Source organism: Aspergillus niger (genome assembly GCF_000002855.4).
Source record: "Aspergillus niger supercontig An13".
Lineage (NCBI taxonomy): Eukaryota > Fungi > Ascomycota > Eurotiomycetes > Eurotiales > Aspergillaceae > Aspergillus > Aspergillus niger.
In genome coordinates, this window is record NT_166528.1 from 163,150 (window position 1) to 178,201 (window position 15,052).

Here is a 15,052-nt window from a genome sequence, read left to right on the forward strand (position 1 = left end):
CCCCCCCCCCCCCCCCGGGCATTGGACACTTGCTGTTCAGTCTCATCCAACTTGATATGACCTAATTCCCCCAAGGACTCTGTCCCAATCTATCTTCATTATTTCCTCAATAGCGTCATCTCTTCAATCAAGCACATACCCGCCTTCTGAACATGTCACTTGCAGCTCAGGGGCCCAGCTTGGCCACTTCGGCCAGCCCTCACCCGTTTGATCCCATCCGGCCTCAGGAAATCCGCTTGGCTGTCCGTATCCTGGAAGCTGCCTTCCAGGGTGTCAAGCTGCGCTACAATCGCATTGATATTCACGAACCCATCAAGAAGGATGTGATTCCATATATCGAGGCAGAGAGGTTAAGGAAACCCCTTCCTCCGAAGCCCGCGCGTCTTCTGTACTCTTACTTCTATCGTCTCGATACCGGCGCATGGTGCAAGGCGTTGATGAACGCTGACACCGCGTCCGTCATTTTCGTCAAGGAGTTGCCGGAGGGAGTCCAGGTGTGTACAGTTGGATTCGACCTATATTGTTCTTGCGCTAATAACTGGTCCTTTAGCCTCCGGTGGATATCGACGAATTGGCCGTTATTGAAGAAGTCTGCATGAAGCACCCCGCAGTGCAGGCGGAAATTGCAAAGCTCCAGCTACCCCCCGGCATGACTGTCTGCAATGACCCATGGATGTACGGCACCGAGAGTCTGACCGAGTCGAGACGAATGTTCCAGTGCTTCATGTACATGGTGGAAATGGACCACCCCGAAAACAACCACTATTCCTTGCCTTGCAAGTTCTCCCCGGTGTTCGATGCCTTTACACATGAGTTGATCCGTATGGATTATCTGCCGGGCGGCTCGGATGCACAGACAGTTGAAACCCAGCCCTGGAAGCCCGTCAAGGCAGTTCAATATGCCCACGACCTGCAGGATGAGCCCATCCGGACAGACCTCAAGCCCTACATTGTGCAGCAACCCGAGGGACCTTCTTTCTCGGTGGATGGCAACTTTGTCTACTGGCAGAAGTGGCGCTTCAGGGTAGGCTTCAACAACCGGGAGGGCATGGTTCTTTACAACGTCACCTATGATAACCGCAGTGTCTTCTACCGCCTTGCGGTATCAGAAATGACCGTCCCCTATGGAGGTAGGCAGAACTGGACAACTTATATGTAAACAATCATGCTAACATGGGTGATAGACCCTCGCGCTCCCTACCACCGCAAGCAAGCTTTCGACGTTGGCGACGTCGGTTTTGGTCTCAATGCCAACCAGCTAACGCTGGGTTGTGACTGCCTGGGTCATATCAAGTACTTTGACGGCTACCGGGCAGACTGCAAGGGAAACCCGGTCCTGCTGAAGAACATCATTTGCATGCACGAGCAGGATAATGGCCTGCAACACAAGCACACCAACTACAGATCCGGCGCCGCTACCGTGGTCCGCAATCGCCAGCTTGTCCTGCAGATGATCTGCACCGTCGCTAACTACGAGTACATCTTCGCCTACATCTTCGACCAGGCCGCCAACATTGAACTGGAAGTGCGCGCAACCGGAATTCTATCGACGGTGCCTTTTGATAACACCAATGGCGAGACTGTCAAATGGGGCACCAACGTTGGTCCGGGCGTGATGGCTCCTTACCACCAGCACATGTTCTCTTTCCGCATTGACCCGGCCCTGGACGGTCACAAGAACACTGTTTACTATGAGGAGAGTGTACCTCTCCCCGAAGACGAGAAGAACCCTTGGCTTGTAGGCTACACCACTGAGCAGACGGTCATGGACAAGGCAGGATCAGCCGACCTCGATATCAGCCGCAACCGGGTCTTTAAGATCCGCAACGACAACGTCATCAACCCCATCACCTACAAGCCCATTTCCTACAAGCTCCACCCAGCACCTAGTCAAATGCTCCTCCAGAGCAGCAGAGCCATTGGCTACGGCCGTGCCGAATTCGCCACCAAGCCCATCTGGGTGACCAGATACCAAGACGACGAATTGTATGCCGCGGGCGAGTTCACCAACCAGAGCCGACGCGCTGTTGGCGTGGAGACCTGGTCCAAGCGGAATGACCCTACCGAGAACGAAGACGTGGTCCTCTGGCACTGTAAGTTTTCCCCACCTACCACCCCCCACTCCGTCGTGCCTAAATGGAGATCGAGGTCAACTCATCTAACACGCTCACTTCCAGCATTCGGCATCACCCACAACCCCCGCGTCGAAGACTTCCCTGTCATGCCCATGGAACGCATCAGCGTGATGCTGCGTCCAGATGGCTTCTTCACAAAGAACCCGGCCGTGGATGTCCCGCAGTCTTCGCAGTCCTTCAACAAGTCTACCCTCCACCCGGACCCTGCTGCTGCTGCACCACCTTCCTGCTGCAGTGCAGGATCCAGCAAGGCCAAGCTGTACAAGCGCATGGATTAGAGATTCCGCGATGTATATGGGACAGGGAAGGTGTATGATTTACGATATATAGCACGTTGCTGGCGTTGGAGGGATAGTATAACTATTACTTTGTATATACCATGAATTACATGGATTCATTCGCAATTGGTCATGCTTCATTTCTCCAACAACCAACTAGTCGTTCAAATATAGAAGTACAGTTATCTATAATCATAGTAAGAGCTGCCCGTCGGAAATTGCTTGCCAGACCAACCTGCCTCGGGCCCGATCCATAGCCGTCTCTTATTGGCCACCGCATCGGTCCTTGGCAGGAAATCCGGCCCCGAAGCAAAATCCAGCTCTGCGATTGGCTGGTGTACATCACCCATACAAGTAGGTAGTATACCATAACAATAATACTATATAAGGATATATATATAACGAACCCAATGAGTTTCTCAAGAGTCAAGTCTTGCATCTCCAAGCTCCCTCAATACATATTATCACTAGACCTCAAGACTAGTAAAACGAGACGAAAAAAAACATCCAATGGCATCCAACCAAGACCAAGACCTCGAAGCATGCCCCAAAACCCTCACCCCCAACTCTCCCAGCAAGGCCGAAGCCTCCAAAGATCCCAACCTCATCACCTGGAACAGCCCCAATGACCCAGAAAACCCCAAGAATTGGCCGAGAGGCCTAAAGTGGCAAAATACCTGGTCGGTTTCGCTTTTCGTCTTCATCTCGCCCGTGTCGTCATCAATGATCGCCCCGGCCATGAACGATCTCGCGCAATCGCTGGACATGCATGCGGAAATTGAGATATATCTTTCATTGAGTATCTTTATTCTCGCGTATGCCATCGGCCCTGTTTTCTTTGGTCCGGCGTCGGAATTATACGGTCGAGTGCGTTTACTCCAACTCAGCAATGTGTGGTATTTGGCCTGGAATCTGGGATGCGGGTTCGCGAGGACGAAGGGACAGCTTTTTGCGTTTCGGTTTTTGGCGGGGATTGGGGGGAGTGCGCCGCTGGCTATCGGAGGGGGGGCTATTAGGTGAGTGGGTTACATTTGAAGATGGATTTGAATATATATATAATCGGCATTTGCACTCCACTGACTTCAACTGGTACTAGTGATATGTGGTCCGCGGAAGAACGGGGGAAAGCTATGGGGGTGTATACTCTGGGGCCATTACTGGGGCCTGTGATTGGACCGATTGCGGGCGGGTTCATTGCCGAGTATTCGACCTGGCGATGGGTGTTTTGGGCTACTTCTGCTGCTGCTGTCGCAGTGCAGGTAGTTGGGTTTTTCTGGTTGAGAGAGTGCCATCCGGGGACGATTCTACGGAGGAGACGAGACGTTCTTGCTAAGGAAACAGGAAATGAGGAGCTTCATACCGCGGAGAAAGTTGAGACACTCGGCTTCAAGCTCCTTCATGCGTTTGAGCGGCCGGTGCGGATGTTCACGACTCAGCCGATTGTCTTCTGTATGGCGCTTTATATGGCCTATCTCTTCGGCGTGACGTACTTGATGTTTGCGACCTTCCCGGATATCTGGACCGACGTCTACCACGAGAGCTCTGGGATTGGGGGCCTCAATTATCTCTCCATTGCGATTGGAGCGTTCATCGGGCTCTTCTTTAACCTCAAGCTGGTGGACCGTATCTACAGGACTCTCAAAGCCCGGAACAATAATATAGGCAAACCCGAGTTTCGAATGCCGTCGTTGGCTGTGGGCTCGATCATCAGTACTATCGGGCTCTTCTGGTATGGCTGGAGCATTGGGAATACCCATTGGATTATGCCGAATATCGGTGCGCTGATTTACACCATGGGCACCATCTCCTGCCTGCAGGGCATGCAGACGTATATTGTTGACAGCTATCAAACCTACGCAGCTAGCGCTATGGCTGCCTGTGCCGTGCTGAGGAGTTTGTGCGGCTTCGGATTCCCGCTGTTTGCTCCCTATATGTATAACACCCTGGGGTATGGTTGGGGTACCAGTGTGTTGGCTTTTACGGCCATGATTTTCGGATGGGGAGGGCCGTTTGTTTTCTGGAAATACGGGCCCCGGTTGCGTGCCATGTCTGAATATGCCTCTGGTTGAATGGGCTGGAGTGGCATGCGAGGTGGGATTGATGTCCGCCTGGAATGAAGCCACCAGGCGGAGGTTGTCATTGGGTGGATGGAAGAATGATCGGGCGGGTGGTATGGGTATTTGTATTATAAATCAGTTGTCATAGAGAAATTCTCCTTCTGAATGCGAGATCGGTACTCATTTAGTTCGTTGCTGACCTGCCCCGTGGATTATTCACGCTTGTTCCGATAAAACCAACCCATAGAACCATGCATTTGTAGAACTCCGGATTCATGCGAGCACACGCATGACTGCTTGCTTGATCCCGAGGTGATCTTGAGTCGATATGCGTGACGCACTTCCAGCTAGTCGCCGAAGCGTCGGGCGAGGAAGGTAGCGGCACGGGTGAGATGGTAAGTGATGATAGGGGTCATAGATCATGATATCTCTTTCATGAGTTACAGACACGTTATTTCAAAGTCTGCGAGGACCGAGAACGGAGCCGTGAGAGTCTCCTTGTCCTCAACCAAGGCTGGTTTCTCCACACATTTGGTCCCAGAATAGCCAATCGGCAGAAGGGTCGAGATTGAAGGCATTGTTCATATTGGGATCAGCCCTGCTCATATCGTCGAAAAGCTCATCGAAATAGAAAGCCCCATCTGTAGCTTGATGGGCAGCAAACGTACTGTCATGCCGCTGGTCGATCTCTTTGGGCTTGTGTTGAGCGCGCAGCGCGGTCATAAAATCCGGTTCGGGAGTTGAATTACGAGGCGGGTTTAGTAACCAGGCCTTCAAAGTGATCTTAGCAATCGTAGCATACAAGGTCCTTCGGCCCTGACGCAGTGCTTCGTGATTCGCGTAGACCTCTGAAACCCTTTTCCAGGCAGCATCAAGCTCTGATGGCGAATAAAATCCAACCTTCGCAATGCTCCTCAGAATACAAAGGAGGGAATCCCACACGAATAACGCTTGCATCTGCCAGCGGAACTTTTGAGTCGCGGGATTACTATACATGACATTTCTGGTGTCGAGGACCTTTTCGGCAAGGGTGCAGAAGTGTCTCTGCTGTGTGTCGGTTATAGTTTCTTGCTTGAGCAGCGGCATCCGCGCGCGTAACCGGACAGCACTAATGGCGGATCGCATAACGCCGGTGGTCAGAAAGTGTAAGGGGTTCAAGATGTCGCAGTACCGCAAGAACTTCTTCTCGATGAGGTCTTCCACCTCGTCAATCAGTCGCTCGATCTCCTCGGGGGTCCGGAACTCGATTGTACCCCCGTTCCCCTTCAGCTGGACCCCGGTTCGAGTGTAGAAATTTGACAGCTCCATCCGAGCCAAGCAAAATATCATCTCTGATGCGCCTCGTTTTTCATGAGGCGGCTCGTTCATGCCGGGGAACATCTGGTCATCGTTAATGTTTAGCGGTTGCTTAGTATCCCAGCTGTCTGGTGAGATGGATATACCCGTGCCGGATGTTTGACCTGCGTAGCTGTCCAAGGGTAGCAGCTGCCAAAAGAGCCGCCGGCGCATCTGGACCTCAAATGGGGCAATCCGACGCTTTCGCCGTCCCGATGCAATCCTATGCGCTGGGCCAGGCGAATTGCAATCCCAGTCAAAATCCAGAATGTATGAGAATCGATTTGAGTGCGCAAGGAGATAAGGAAGAGAGTGTAAGCCTGTAAAACCGGCAACGAGGTTGTCTTGAGCCAAGAGGCATTTACCAATGCCTGAGTGACTGCGGTCCGATATTTGTGCATCAGCTGGGCCCTGGAATCATGGAGTTCATGTGAACACTCGTCATCGGACATTGAAAATACGGCGAAATGGTAAATGGCAAACAGTATGCATTCATCGTTCTTGGAGGCAGTCGCTGGGTGCTTGGAGACGGTGTGGACTATCCTGGCGACAGTCGGAACATGAAGAACCTTGCAAAGAGGCTCGACGTTCTCCACGTAGGCATACCAGAGCTTAGCCGCATGCTCACAGCTAGGGTGAAGGTCGGTGAGGCTTATCGCGCTTCTCGTACTTGCATCCGAGATGGAATGCGCGGCAAGGGCACCAAGAAGACCGGTTGGAGTGGCTTTGTCGGGACCAGGCTCATCTTCATGATGGTTCTGTTGCTCGGACTCGGACACGGACAACTCACCCAGGTCACCTTCGCCAGCGTCGAGGAGCAGAACATCGTCAATGTGGCGAGAATTGCCATACTTGGGAAGCAGTTTATTGGCTGCAACGTCAGCCTGCGAGTTCGCTGTCCCTGGAGTCTGTCCCTGTATACTATTTGCTGAGGCCTCCAAGTCTCTTCCGCTGATAACCGAGGGGGTGGCTGTCGGAAGAAGATTGTGGTCGTGCAAGATGCGCTCTAACGTGCCAGACGTTCATGTACATCTTCCTCGCCCTGGCTACGTTTCCTCTTGCGTCGTGGCGGCGGTGGCTGGTAGACACACTCGAGCTTGGTCTTGATGCAGTTGGCACACTTGGGCACCGCGCGGTTGCATTTGATCTTCTTGCGCACACAGGCTTGACAGTTGAAGCGGACTGGGGTCAACGAGCCGGTTTCACAGGAGCCATTGTGGGCGTCAAGAGGGAGATGCTTTGCCGGGGCGGAGGCAAGTGGGACAAGATTCCTTGTATCCTCCATTGATGGGGAACCGATGTATCCGCTCTCTTGTATGGCTATCGCGGCCGTATTCTTTCGTAGTCGGCGTTTGGGTGGCATGACCTGGGGACGGACCCCTGGCCATTTCTTCGCGCTAACTTATATTCCACCCACAAGACTAGTAGCTCACGAGTCATTAAGAGTAGGAGGTAGTTAAAAGTTCATATATTCCTGGACCCTATTGTTTCATGATTACTCCTTGTACACCCTCCAACTAATACAATATAACCCTCTATTACAATATATAGATTTAAAGAAATAAGATATATAATCACTAGACCTAATTTATAGACAAAAAGAATATTAGGTCGTTGAATCTGCATCAAAAGCATCTAGAAGCGCAACAAGAATGTTGCTCTTTGAGAAATGTTACAAGATAGAATATTGTTTAGAATGTAGTAGTATCGTCAGACCATCCTATTGCGGTTTCACCCCAGCCGACGCTACATATCACACCTTCTATATTCATTATTACATGATTTCATTCTGCTTGCTATCAATTACATACAGACTTTTCCTGGGAAGAGAAAAGAAGTAGTATATAGGTCAGAAACATTGTACATAAAAGTAATGTGTCATTCATTTCCATTTCCGTATGAGAAAAGAAATCCACTCTCCTCTCATTCAGGACATACCTTAGATAAGAAAAACTTAAGATATCGTTATCATCCTCCTTTGTTCACTTCCACATTCTAGATTTTCCAGTCCGTTTCCTGGAATAGATTTTTCAAAGAAAGTGCAACAGCCCTCGAGATGGACGGTAAATCAGATCTAGAGGCCGTCATTTATTTCAAAGACGCCTACTAGATTCGTGGTATTGCCGTGGGGGGTAAATTTAAGCCTTGTTAGGAACGTGAGCCTTGGGGAGAGCGCCGGTGCCGGCGCGGGCGATGGCGGCCTCACGGGCACCGCTGAGACCATACTGGCTGGGAATACCCTCAACACGGTGGGTGGAGTTAATGTTCTTAACGAGGGTAAGCTGCCAGCAGGTAGCACCACCCTGGCGGGAGGTGATGGTGGAGTAAGCCAAGAAGTATTCCCAGATCTGGAAGGTAGTCACATGTTAGTCTTATCCTGTCATATACAATGAACCAGGGTTTAAAACACTCACTCTGAACCATCTCTTGCCGTACTTGGCCTCGACCTTGTCACGGTTGCCCATCCAGTTCCGGTACCAGCGCCAGAGAGTAGCAGAGTAGTGAACACCAACAGTGTCAATGCTCTTAATTTCGAATCCAGCAGCTTCCAGTCTGTCAACGACGAAGCCAAGGGGAGTGCTAGCGTCAGCGCCAGGGAAGATGTATTTGTTCATGAAAAGACCCCAGATGAGATCCTCATACTGCCAAGACTTGCGCAGACCAGCGATCTGCAGGAAGAAGACACCATCGTCGTCCAGCATGTCATAGACCTGAGAAAGGAAGGAAGTGAAGTGACGGACACCGACGTGCTCGGCCATCTCGAGACAGGTGATCTTCTTGTAGCCGCCATCAACCCGAGGAGCGTCACGGTAGTCAAGGCACAGGATACGGCTCTGAGAATCCTCAATACCAGCATTGCGAAGACCCTTGTTACCCCAAGCAGTCTGGTTACGACCCAAGGTGATACCGGTGACCTGAGCACCATAGTGAACCGAAGCATACTTAGCCAGAGTACCCCAGCCACAACCGAGATCAAGGATAGTGTCACCGGGCTTAACACCGATCTTTTCGCAAACAACAGCCAGCTTGTTGTCCTGAAGTTCCTCGAGAGTCTCTTCCTTGTTGGGGTCGCTGATGATACCGGAAGTGTAGATCATGCGGGGGCCCAAGAACCAAGCGTAGAAGTCATCACCGCGGTCGTAGTGGTCACGAACCTGCTCCTCATCTACCGAAGTAGCTCGAAGTCAGCACGAGATCTGGCCCACCGTGCTAAATGCAATTGAAGATAATCACGTACCTTGGGAACGGGTGTGCATCAGCATCTCGGGGATGAAACCGAAGAGGAAGTGCTTGTAGAGACCCATGGTGAAGCGGAAGTTGGCCCAGTCGTGTCTGAACTCCAGAGCCTCCAGGGCATCACACTTGAAGTCCACCTCGCCATTGAAGTACTTCTCGTAGAAGACTTCCATGGGGATCTTGCTCTTGCCGCGGTAGGCAGTACGGTCATGCTCGCTGTGGAAGTTCAAGTAGTACTCGACGGGACGACCAGCATACTTGGCCTTTTCGTTCTTGCGGGGAGAGATGGAAGAGGCGATGGACCAGAAGGCCATTAGAATGGGAACGGTGGTGAAGATGGCGAAGAAGATGGTGGTGTAGAAACCACCACCAATCTGGCGGGCAAGATACCATGGGACAAGGATGAGGAGAGCGAAGAGGAGGGTGTTGGAGAAGCTATCGCTACCCTGAGAATCCGCGGGGACGGGGGCATTTTTAATGGCCGGATACTAGGAAGAACGAGAAAAGATTAGCCTATTGACATTTGGAATTGACCAGTCCTGCTCTGAGAGGTATGTGTTAAGGTCACTGGTGTAGCTCTTCAGGAGCTCCCCATGTGGTACAACTCACCGAGGTAGTCCGCACACCGCAATCGTCAGCGGGAGTGGTGCAGGAGGCGGGTGGAGTTTCGATGAACTCGAAGTCCTCTGGGGACTCGGGATGAATATTCGTCATGGCGGAGGAGACGAATTGTCGAGAGGGGAGGGGGAGGGGAGGAGGGAGAGGGAGGAGGAGAGGTGGGAGGAAGAGAAGGAAAGAGGAGGAGAGGATTGGAGAAAAGAGGGAAGAGGAGGATTGCTTGTGAGGCGGGAGCAAGTGGATTATTGCTTGAGCAACTGATCAACCGCCAGGGTTCGGAAGACTGCGCCTAAGAAAGAACAAGAGAAGTTCCTCCTCTCTCAACATGCGGGCTTTTGTTTTTGGTTCTCCCCATTGTTAATTGGTCTAATAATTTACAGAGTGAAGCTACAGGGACTGGAACAGCCATTAAAAACGTACGTGGGATGATAACATGGAAAGTTACTACTAAATACATGAACACCACTGCAGCAGCAGCAGCTTTTTTACTGTAAGGCTGGGAGAAGTGTTGATTCTCCGACAAGTTTCCAAGGATTCTAGACGAAGTGGTCCAACTGGGTCTCGCCCGGGACAAGCGGTGAGCGTCGCATAGATTAGTTAGTATCGATTTAGTATATTGGGGCTCTCTCTCACTTCTCTCTGTCTTGCGAAAAGTTGGCAAAAGTACTATTCGGGACCGAGGATGCCTTTAATAAACAACCCAGAACAGGTACAACCTTCTCAGGTTCCGCGGTCGGGAACCAGGACACCTCCTAATGAGTTACTATCTTTATCACCGATCTCAACTTCCCTATCCAAGGTTGGCATTTGGTCTATTCATCGGGTCTGAAACCCAACTGCGGTGCGTGGCCCCTTTTGCTTGGTCCAGTGGGCTTAGTCATGGGCCTGGCAAGTGAAGGTGCCCCTTAACCAGCTTAACCAACTGAGCCATCAAACGGTTAGCTTGGGAGTGAACCACTGTTTGAGGGCCGGCAACATCCACTACAGGAGGGTCCATTACGAATGTTTTGACTCTCAAGGGCCGCCGGGGAGGATAACGTGTCCATTAATCATACAGCCCAATTTCTTGCTCAAATAGGGACAAGCCCCACGCCGGGGTCTTCCGTGGGACTCGTCAAGTCATAACAGGATAGTAACACAGTAACCCATCGTAGATACATCATAACTACTCCGTATAACGCCCCCCTTTCAGGTCCACTGCTCCGTTTTGCTGACACTATCGGGTTTCTTCTGAAAAAGAATACCTACACAGTGGCGGGCGCAACGAAACATGGACGACACAAAAATAAGTAGACCGGAAAAGCAAAAAAATAACACCACTCATCTACCATGAACCCATTGAACCCCATATGATACGCCGGAAGTAGACCTCTGTATTCGCCTTAGTTCTTCACACATCACACGTCACAGCGTTAACTGGAAGTTTTGAGCTTCCTCATCTTCGTCAAATGTTGGAAGACCCTCCTCCGCATTCTCCAAGTCTAGCCCGATGGTGTCGGCGATCAGTGGTGGAGTCCCACAGGGCTGCAGATAGGTGTCGGGTGATAGTATTCCTTGGGGGACTGTGTCCGGCTCTGTTGGACTGGCCGTCCTGCCATGCAACTTGGACGAAACTTCGCGACCCCTACTGTATCCCACTGTCGTCTGGGAAGTTGCAGCAGCGGCCGTTTGCCGCATACTCGACGGATTGGTCGGTTCTCTTGATCTCTTAGACGGGAACAAGGAAGAAGTGACCCTAGGCTTGGCCGAAACAGCGGGTCTGGTGCGTGGGATAGAACGCTGTGTCCCGGACAGAGCAGCAGCAGCATCACGAGCTCGAACTGTGGAGATATTGCTGGTATGTTTCTTCTTGTTGTTGGCCGCTCTCGTTCGCGAGCGCGTTTCGATCCGGCGTTGCGTAGCGTCTGCTGCAGGCGGCTCCTCAGCTGGAACGGTCTCGTACGTTTCCTCGAAGCCAATGCTCTCAACTTGCTTCCGAATCATCTCCTCAACCATTCTGTCGCAAGCAGCTGAGTCTTCTTGAAATTTCCGCTCGCGCTTCGTGAGCCCATCGGGTCCAACCTCATTATCTCCATACACGCTTTCCAACCCTCTAGCGAGGTTTTTCGGCAGGAATTGCGGAAATGTAGTATCATAAGTGACATCATCCGGAATATCAGGAAGGTCTGCGATGAAATCAGAGACAACGGACTTCTTGATAAAGGCGAAAATCCCGCGGAACTACTACTAACCTTTGGGTTTGGGCGGCATATACTCAATGTCAGGGACATCATCTTCTACCGGTTTCGCCTGGACTTCCGGCTGGCTTGGCTGTACAAAGGGAGCGAATTTCTTCGCTCTCTGGGTGGAACCTCTTTTGATGGTTCTCTCTGGCTTCATCGTCACTCCAGGAGGTGCTGGCGTCTGCAATCCCTTGGCTTTGGCATTTGTCGTCTTCATGCCAAGAGGGGCACGCTGACGAGGATCTGCTGCAACGCGTGTTAGCCTTACGAATAGCAGATGGCAAGGATCAAGTCATGCGACTTGGACATGGTCGTGGATTTCCATTGCGTACCCGACGGAGTGACAAAGGCATTTTTCGTAGTCAAGTTGATATTCTCCTTCTGTTTCCCCCCCTTCACGGTTTTCTTCCCAAAGGCCAGTGGATCGTTCTCATCATTCCTCAAAGGCACTTTAAATGGCGTTTTTGGTACTCGAGCGCCGGGGGTCTTGGGTTGCAAATGTCTCACGCCTTGATTGAGTGGTTTCGACGCGGCAACGGTCTGGTGAGAGTGGACCAGGTTTTCTTGGTCGCGTACAGCCAACATGGTGGCAGTTATGTATTCACACGGCTCATTCAACGATAAAGAGAGTCGACTGGCGTAAGATTGTATTGGCGGTCGGAGCTAAAGGTATTGGAAGCGGCGCGTCAGCACAGAAGGAAGGAGAGCGGACCTTGTCGACATGGTTCTAGATGCAGCGTCACGCAACCGAGATGTTTTCGGGGCGGTTGCCCGTGGAGACATAATACAGTGACAGTGTACAGTAAGTAACACGGAACGGTAAAGTATCAGCCACAGCCATTGTGGCACTGCCATCCTGCCATCCAGGGGGGCGCTGGCATCCCCTACCATACCAAAAATGGATCGGGCCCAACCACTAGTCGCGGCTGACCGCCAGGCCAGGCAAGAAAGTCAACCTTACCTGAAAGGCCCTCCTCCACTTCTCTTCCTTTCTCCCTAAACCCAAAACCCATTTGTCCTTTTGCCTACTTGCTTCCCTACTGCATCTCTGTCTGGTTTATCGCTGAGCGAAAGCCGTCCCGCAAACCCAACTCCATCACAACATCTACTTTCAACCATACATATTCCCCGTTCCTTCATTGCAAATAACTGCCCAACATGGATAAGATCAAGGAGGTGAGACTCCTTTCCCCTTCCCCTCCCCCTGTTGGCGGGGTAGCTTCTAAGCTGCCTGGAACTGCACATGCACCACCACCACATGCATCTTTTACTTCTCCCACCGCATCACTCATTCATCATGATCCATCTATCATCATTACTAGAAGGAGAAATGTATAAATAAACTTGAGATCTCCGAAAACTGACCACCATGATTCTAGAGAATGAACAACCTCCGCCTTGAGGCCGAGGAGGCCCAGGAGAAGGTTGAGGAGCTCAAGAGCAAGGTGAAGACGCTGGAGCAGGAGAACCTCGCCAAGGAGCAGGAGATCACATCCCTCAACCACCGGAACCAGCTTCTGGAGGGTGAGGTCGAGAAGCTCGAGACCGCTCTCAAGGAGGCCAAGGACTCTGCCAACCAGAGTGCTCAGCACGATACTCAGAACGAGGCTCTCCAGCGCCGTCTGCAACTGCTGGAAGAAGAGGCCGAAGACGCTGACCGGAACCTCCGGGAGACTAACGAGAAGTACGTTTATTTTCCAAATCCGCCCCCGCCCCCTCCCCGCACCTCCTTTCTCATGAGTCCCCAACGGAGCGACGCATATACTGACTACGCTGGTGCTCTAGGCTCCGCCAAACCGACGTCAAGGCTGGCCACTACGAACGCAAGGTGCAGGCTCTCGAAGCGTCTCGTGACCAGTGGGAGAGCAAGTACGAGGAGATGGCGAAGAAATACGCCGAGTTGCAGAAGGATCTGCACGACCTCGAGGTCTCCATCAGCAATGTTTAAAAAGGAGATGGCGCCGAGGCCCGGAAGATGCTGGATTCAGCCTTTTCCCAAATATACTTTTACCTTGCTTTCTTTCCTGCACATCACAGTCTGATCTATATGTTATGTCTGCAGGGAGACGGATTTTAGCTGTATCTTTTTCGTCTTGTCATCTAGCTGGCTTCATCCGCATCATCAACCGGTCTCTCCGCTTGTCCCCGTGACCTTGTTTATCCTTTTATTGTTTACCATATTAGTCATTGTGAAGGTACATAGAGCATATTTAATTGGGAGCGCCCCCCTTCTGGCTTCTGTATTCTCAACCGAATGCTGGTTCATAAATGTGCTGTGTTGTTATAAGACTGGATATTATGAGCGGTCTCGTCGAGCCTGTGCCTTCCTGGATTTTGCCGCGCGCTCCTTCACCCTTGTAAGCTTGCGTTCCTCTTTAGTCTCGTAGCGGAACTTCTTCTTCTTCTTTTTCGGCTTGTTATCGGTCTTCTTCTTCTTTGTCTTGTCGCCTGCCGGGTTTGAGTTGGTGTCTGGTGCAGGTTTCGTCTCTGTCTGCTCCACTCCCTCCTCGTCCGATTCATTGCCTACCGATCGCAGTAGACCTTCCCTGGAAGGGTCCATTTCCTCCACGGTGACCGTTGTGTACTTGTCTTCGTCTATGTATTCGGCCTCGTAATCCACAGCTGGTGGTTCTTCGAATCCTTCCCACTCCTGGTCGCCTTCATCCTCACTTCCCGAACTCGAATTGTCTTCGTCACTGTCCTCCTCCTCCTCCTTCAGTCTCTTGAGTTGTCGTTTATGCTCCTCAAGAGCGCGTTGGAATTCTGCGGTTCGCTCTTCGCGAATCTAGATCGCAAGCCAGATTAGTTCATGCTGCAATTAAGAAGACTGGTTGCCAGAGAATAGACATACCCTTTTGCGCTCCTCTCGCTTTATTTCACGAGCCTTTTGCTCAGCTATCTCTTGTGCATGTTTAATGCGTTGTTGTTTGCGCTTGCGAAAGCCTGTGAGAAACTGCTGGCGGTCGGCAGCGTCGAAGGTAACTTCTTCGACTTTACTGGCCACCTTTCTCCTTTTTGCCGCCGGCCCCATGATTCAATGTGTAATACAATATGAGTAGATCGACTTTAATTATGGACGAAGCGATGTTGTTCTCTGAAGCGGGGATTTTTTAGTTCAGGAAAAATTTCCAAAACGGCCGCATTGCCAGAACGTCACGGCCGGGGACAAG

The 15,052-nt window shown here is 51.4% G+C and overlaps 7 protein-coding genes across 7 annotated transcripts; 3 read left to right on the forward strand and 4 right to left on the reverse strand.

Annotated features, from left to right (window-relative positions):
* Nucleotides 1–152: 152 nt before the first annotated feature.
* Nucleotides 153–2,413, forward strand: An13g00710 (uncharacterized protein; the record flags this gene model as incomplete). Its single annotated transcript, XM_001396174.3, has 4 exons — nucleotides 153–494; nucleotides 551–1,130; nucleotides 1,185–2,093; nucleotides 2,178–2,413. The coding sequence occupies 4 exons, from the start codon at nucleotides 153–155 to the stop codon at nucleotides 2,411–2,413; spliced, it is 2,067 nt and encodes a 688-aa protein (XP_001396211.1).
* A 510-nt stretch (nucleotides 2,414–2,923) lies between these two features.
* Nucleotides 2,924–4,482, forward strand: An13g00720 (uncharacterized protein; the record flags this gene model as incomplete). The annotated part of the gene is made up of 2 exons (XM_001396175.1): nucleotides 2,924–3,429; nucleotides 3,510–4,482. The coding sequence occupies 2 exons, from the start codon at nucleotides 2,924–2,926 to the stop codon at nucleotides 4,480–4,482; spliced, it is 1,479 nt and encodes a 492-aa protein (XP_001396212.1).
* A 492-nt stretch (nucleotides 4,483–4,974) lies between these two features.
* Nucleotides 4,975–7,245, reverse strand: An13g00730 (uncharacterized protein; the record flags this gene model as incomplete). The annotated part of the gene is made up of 4 exons (XM_059743796.1): nucleotides 4,975–6,216; nucleotides 6,267–6,719; nucleotides 6,836–7,185; nucleotides 7,239–7,245. The coding sequence occupies 4 exons, from the start codon at nucleotides 7,243–7,245 to the stop codon at nucleotides 4,975–4,977; spliced, it is 2,052 nt and encodes a 683-aa protein (XP_059602028.1).
* Nucleotides 7,246–7,943: 698 nt separating this feature from the next.
* On the reverse strand, nucleotides 7,944–9,756 carry An13g00740 (uncharacterized protein; the record flags this gene model as incomplete). The annotated part of the gene is made up of 4 exons (XM_001396177.3): nucleotides 7,944–8,153; nucleotides 8,220–8,971; nucleotides 9,044–9,530; nucleotides 9,652–9,756. 4 exons carry the CDS (start codon nucleotides 9,754–9,756, stop codon nucleotides 7,944–7,946), a joined length of 1,554 nt encoding a protein of 517 aa, XP_001396214.1.
* Nucleotides 9,757–11,064: 1,308 nt separating this feature from the next.
* An13g00750 (uncharacterized protein) lies at nucleotides 11,065–12,467 on the reverse strand (the record flags this gene model as incomplete). The annotated part of the gene is made up of 3 exons (XM_059743797.1): nucleotides 11,065–11,825; nucleotides 11,892–12,128; nucleotides 12,215–12,467. The coding sequence occupies 3 exons, from the start codon at nucleotides 12,465–12,467 to the stop codon at nucleotides 11,065–11,067; spliced, it is 1,251 nt and encodes a 416-aa protein (XP_059602029.1).
* Nucleotides 12,468–13,040: 573 nt separating this feature from the next.
* An13g00760 (uncharacterized protein) lies at nucleotides 13,041–13,830 on the forward strand (the record flags this gene model as incomplete). The annotated part of the gene is made up of 3 exons (XM_001396179.3): nucleotides 13,041–13,058; nucleotides 13,262–13,566; nucleotides 13,668–13,830. 3 exons carry the CDS (start codon nucleotides 13,041–13,043, stop codon nucleotides 13,828–13,830), a joined length of 486 nt encoding a protein of 161 aa, XP_001396216.1.
* Nucleotides 13,831–14,178: 348 nt separating this feature from the next.
* An13g00770 (uncharacterized protein) lies at nucleotides 14,179–14,913 on the reverse strand (the record flags this gene model as incomplete). Its single annotated transcript, XM_001396180.1, has 2 exons — nucleotides 14,179–14,667; nucleotides 14,734–14,913. 2 exons carry the CDS (start codon nucleotides 14,911–14,913, stop codon nucleotides 14,179–14,181), a joined length of 669 nt encoding a protein of 222 aa, XP_001396217.1.
* Nucleotides 14,914–15,052: the final 139 nt, after the last annotated feature.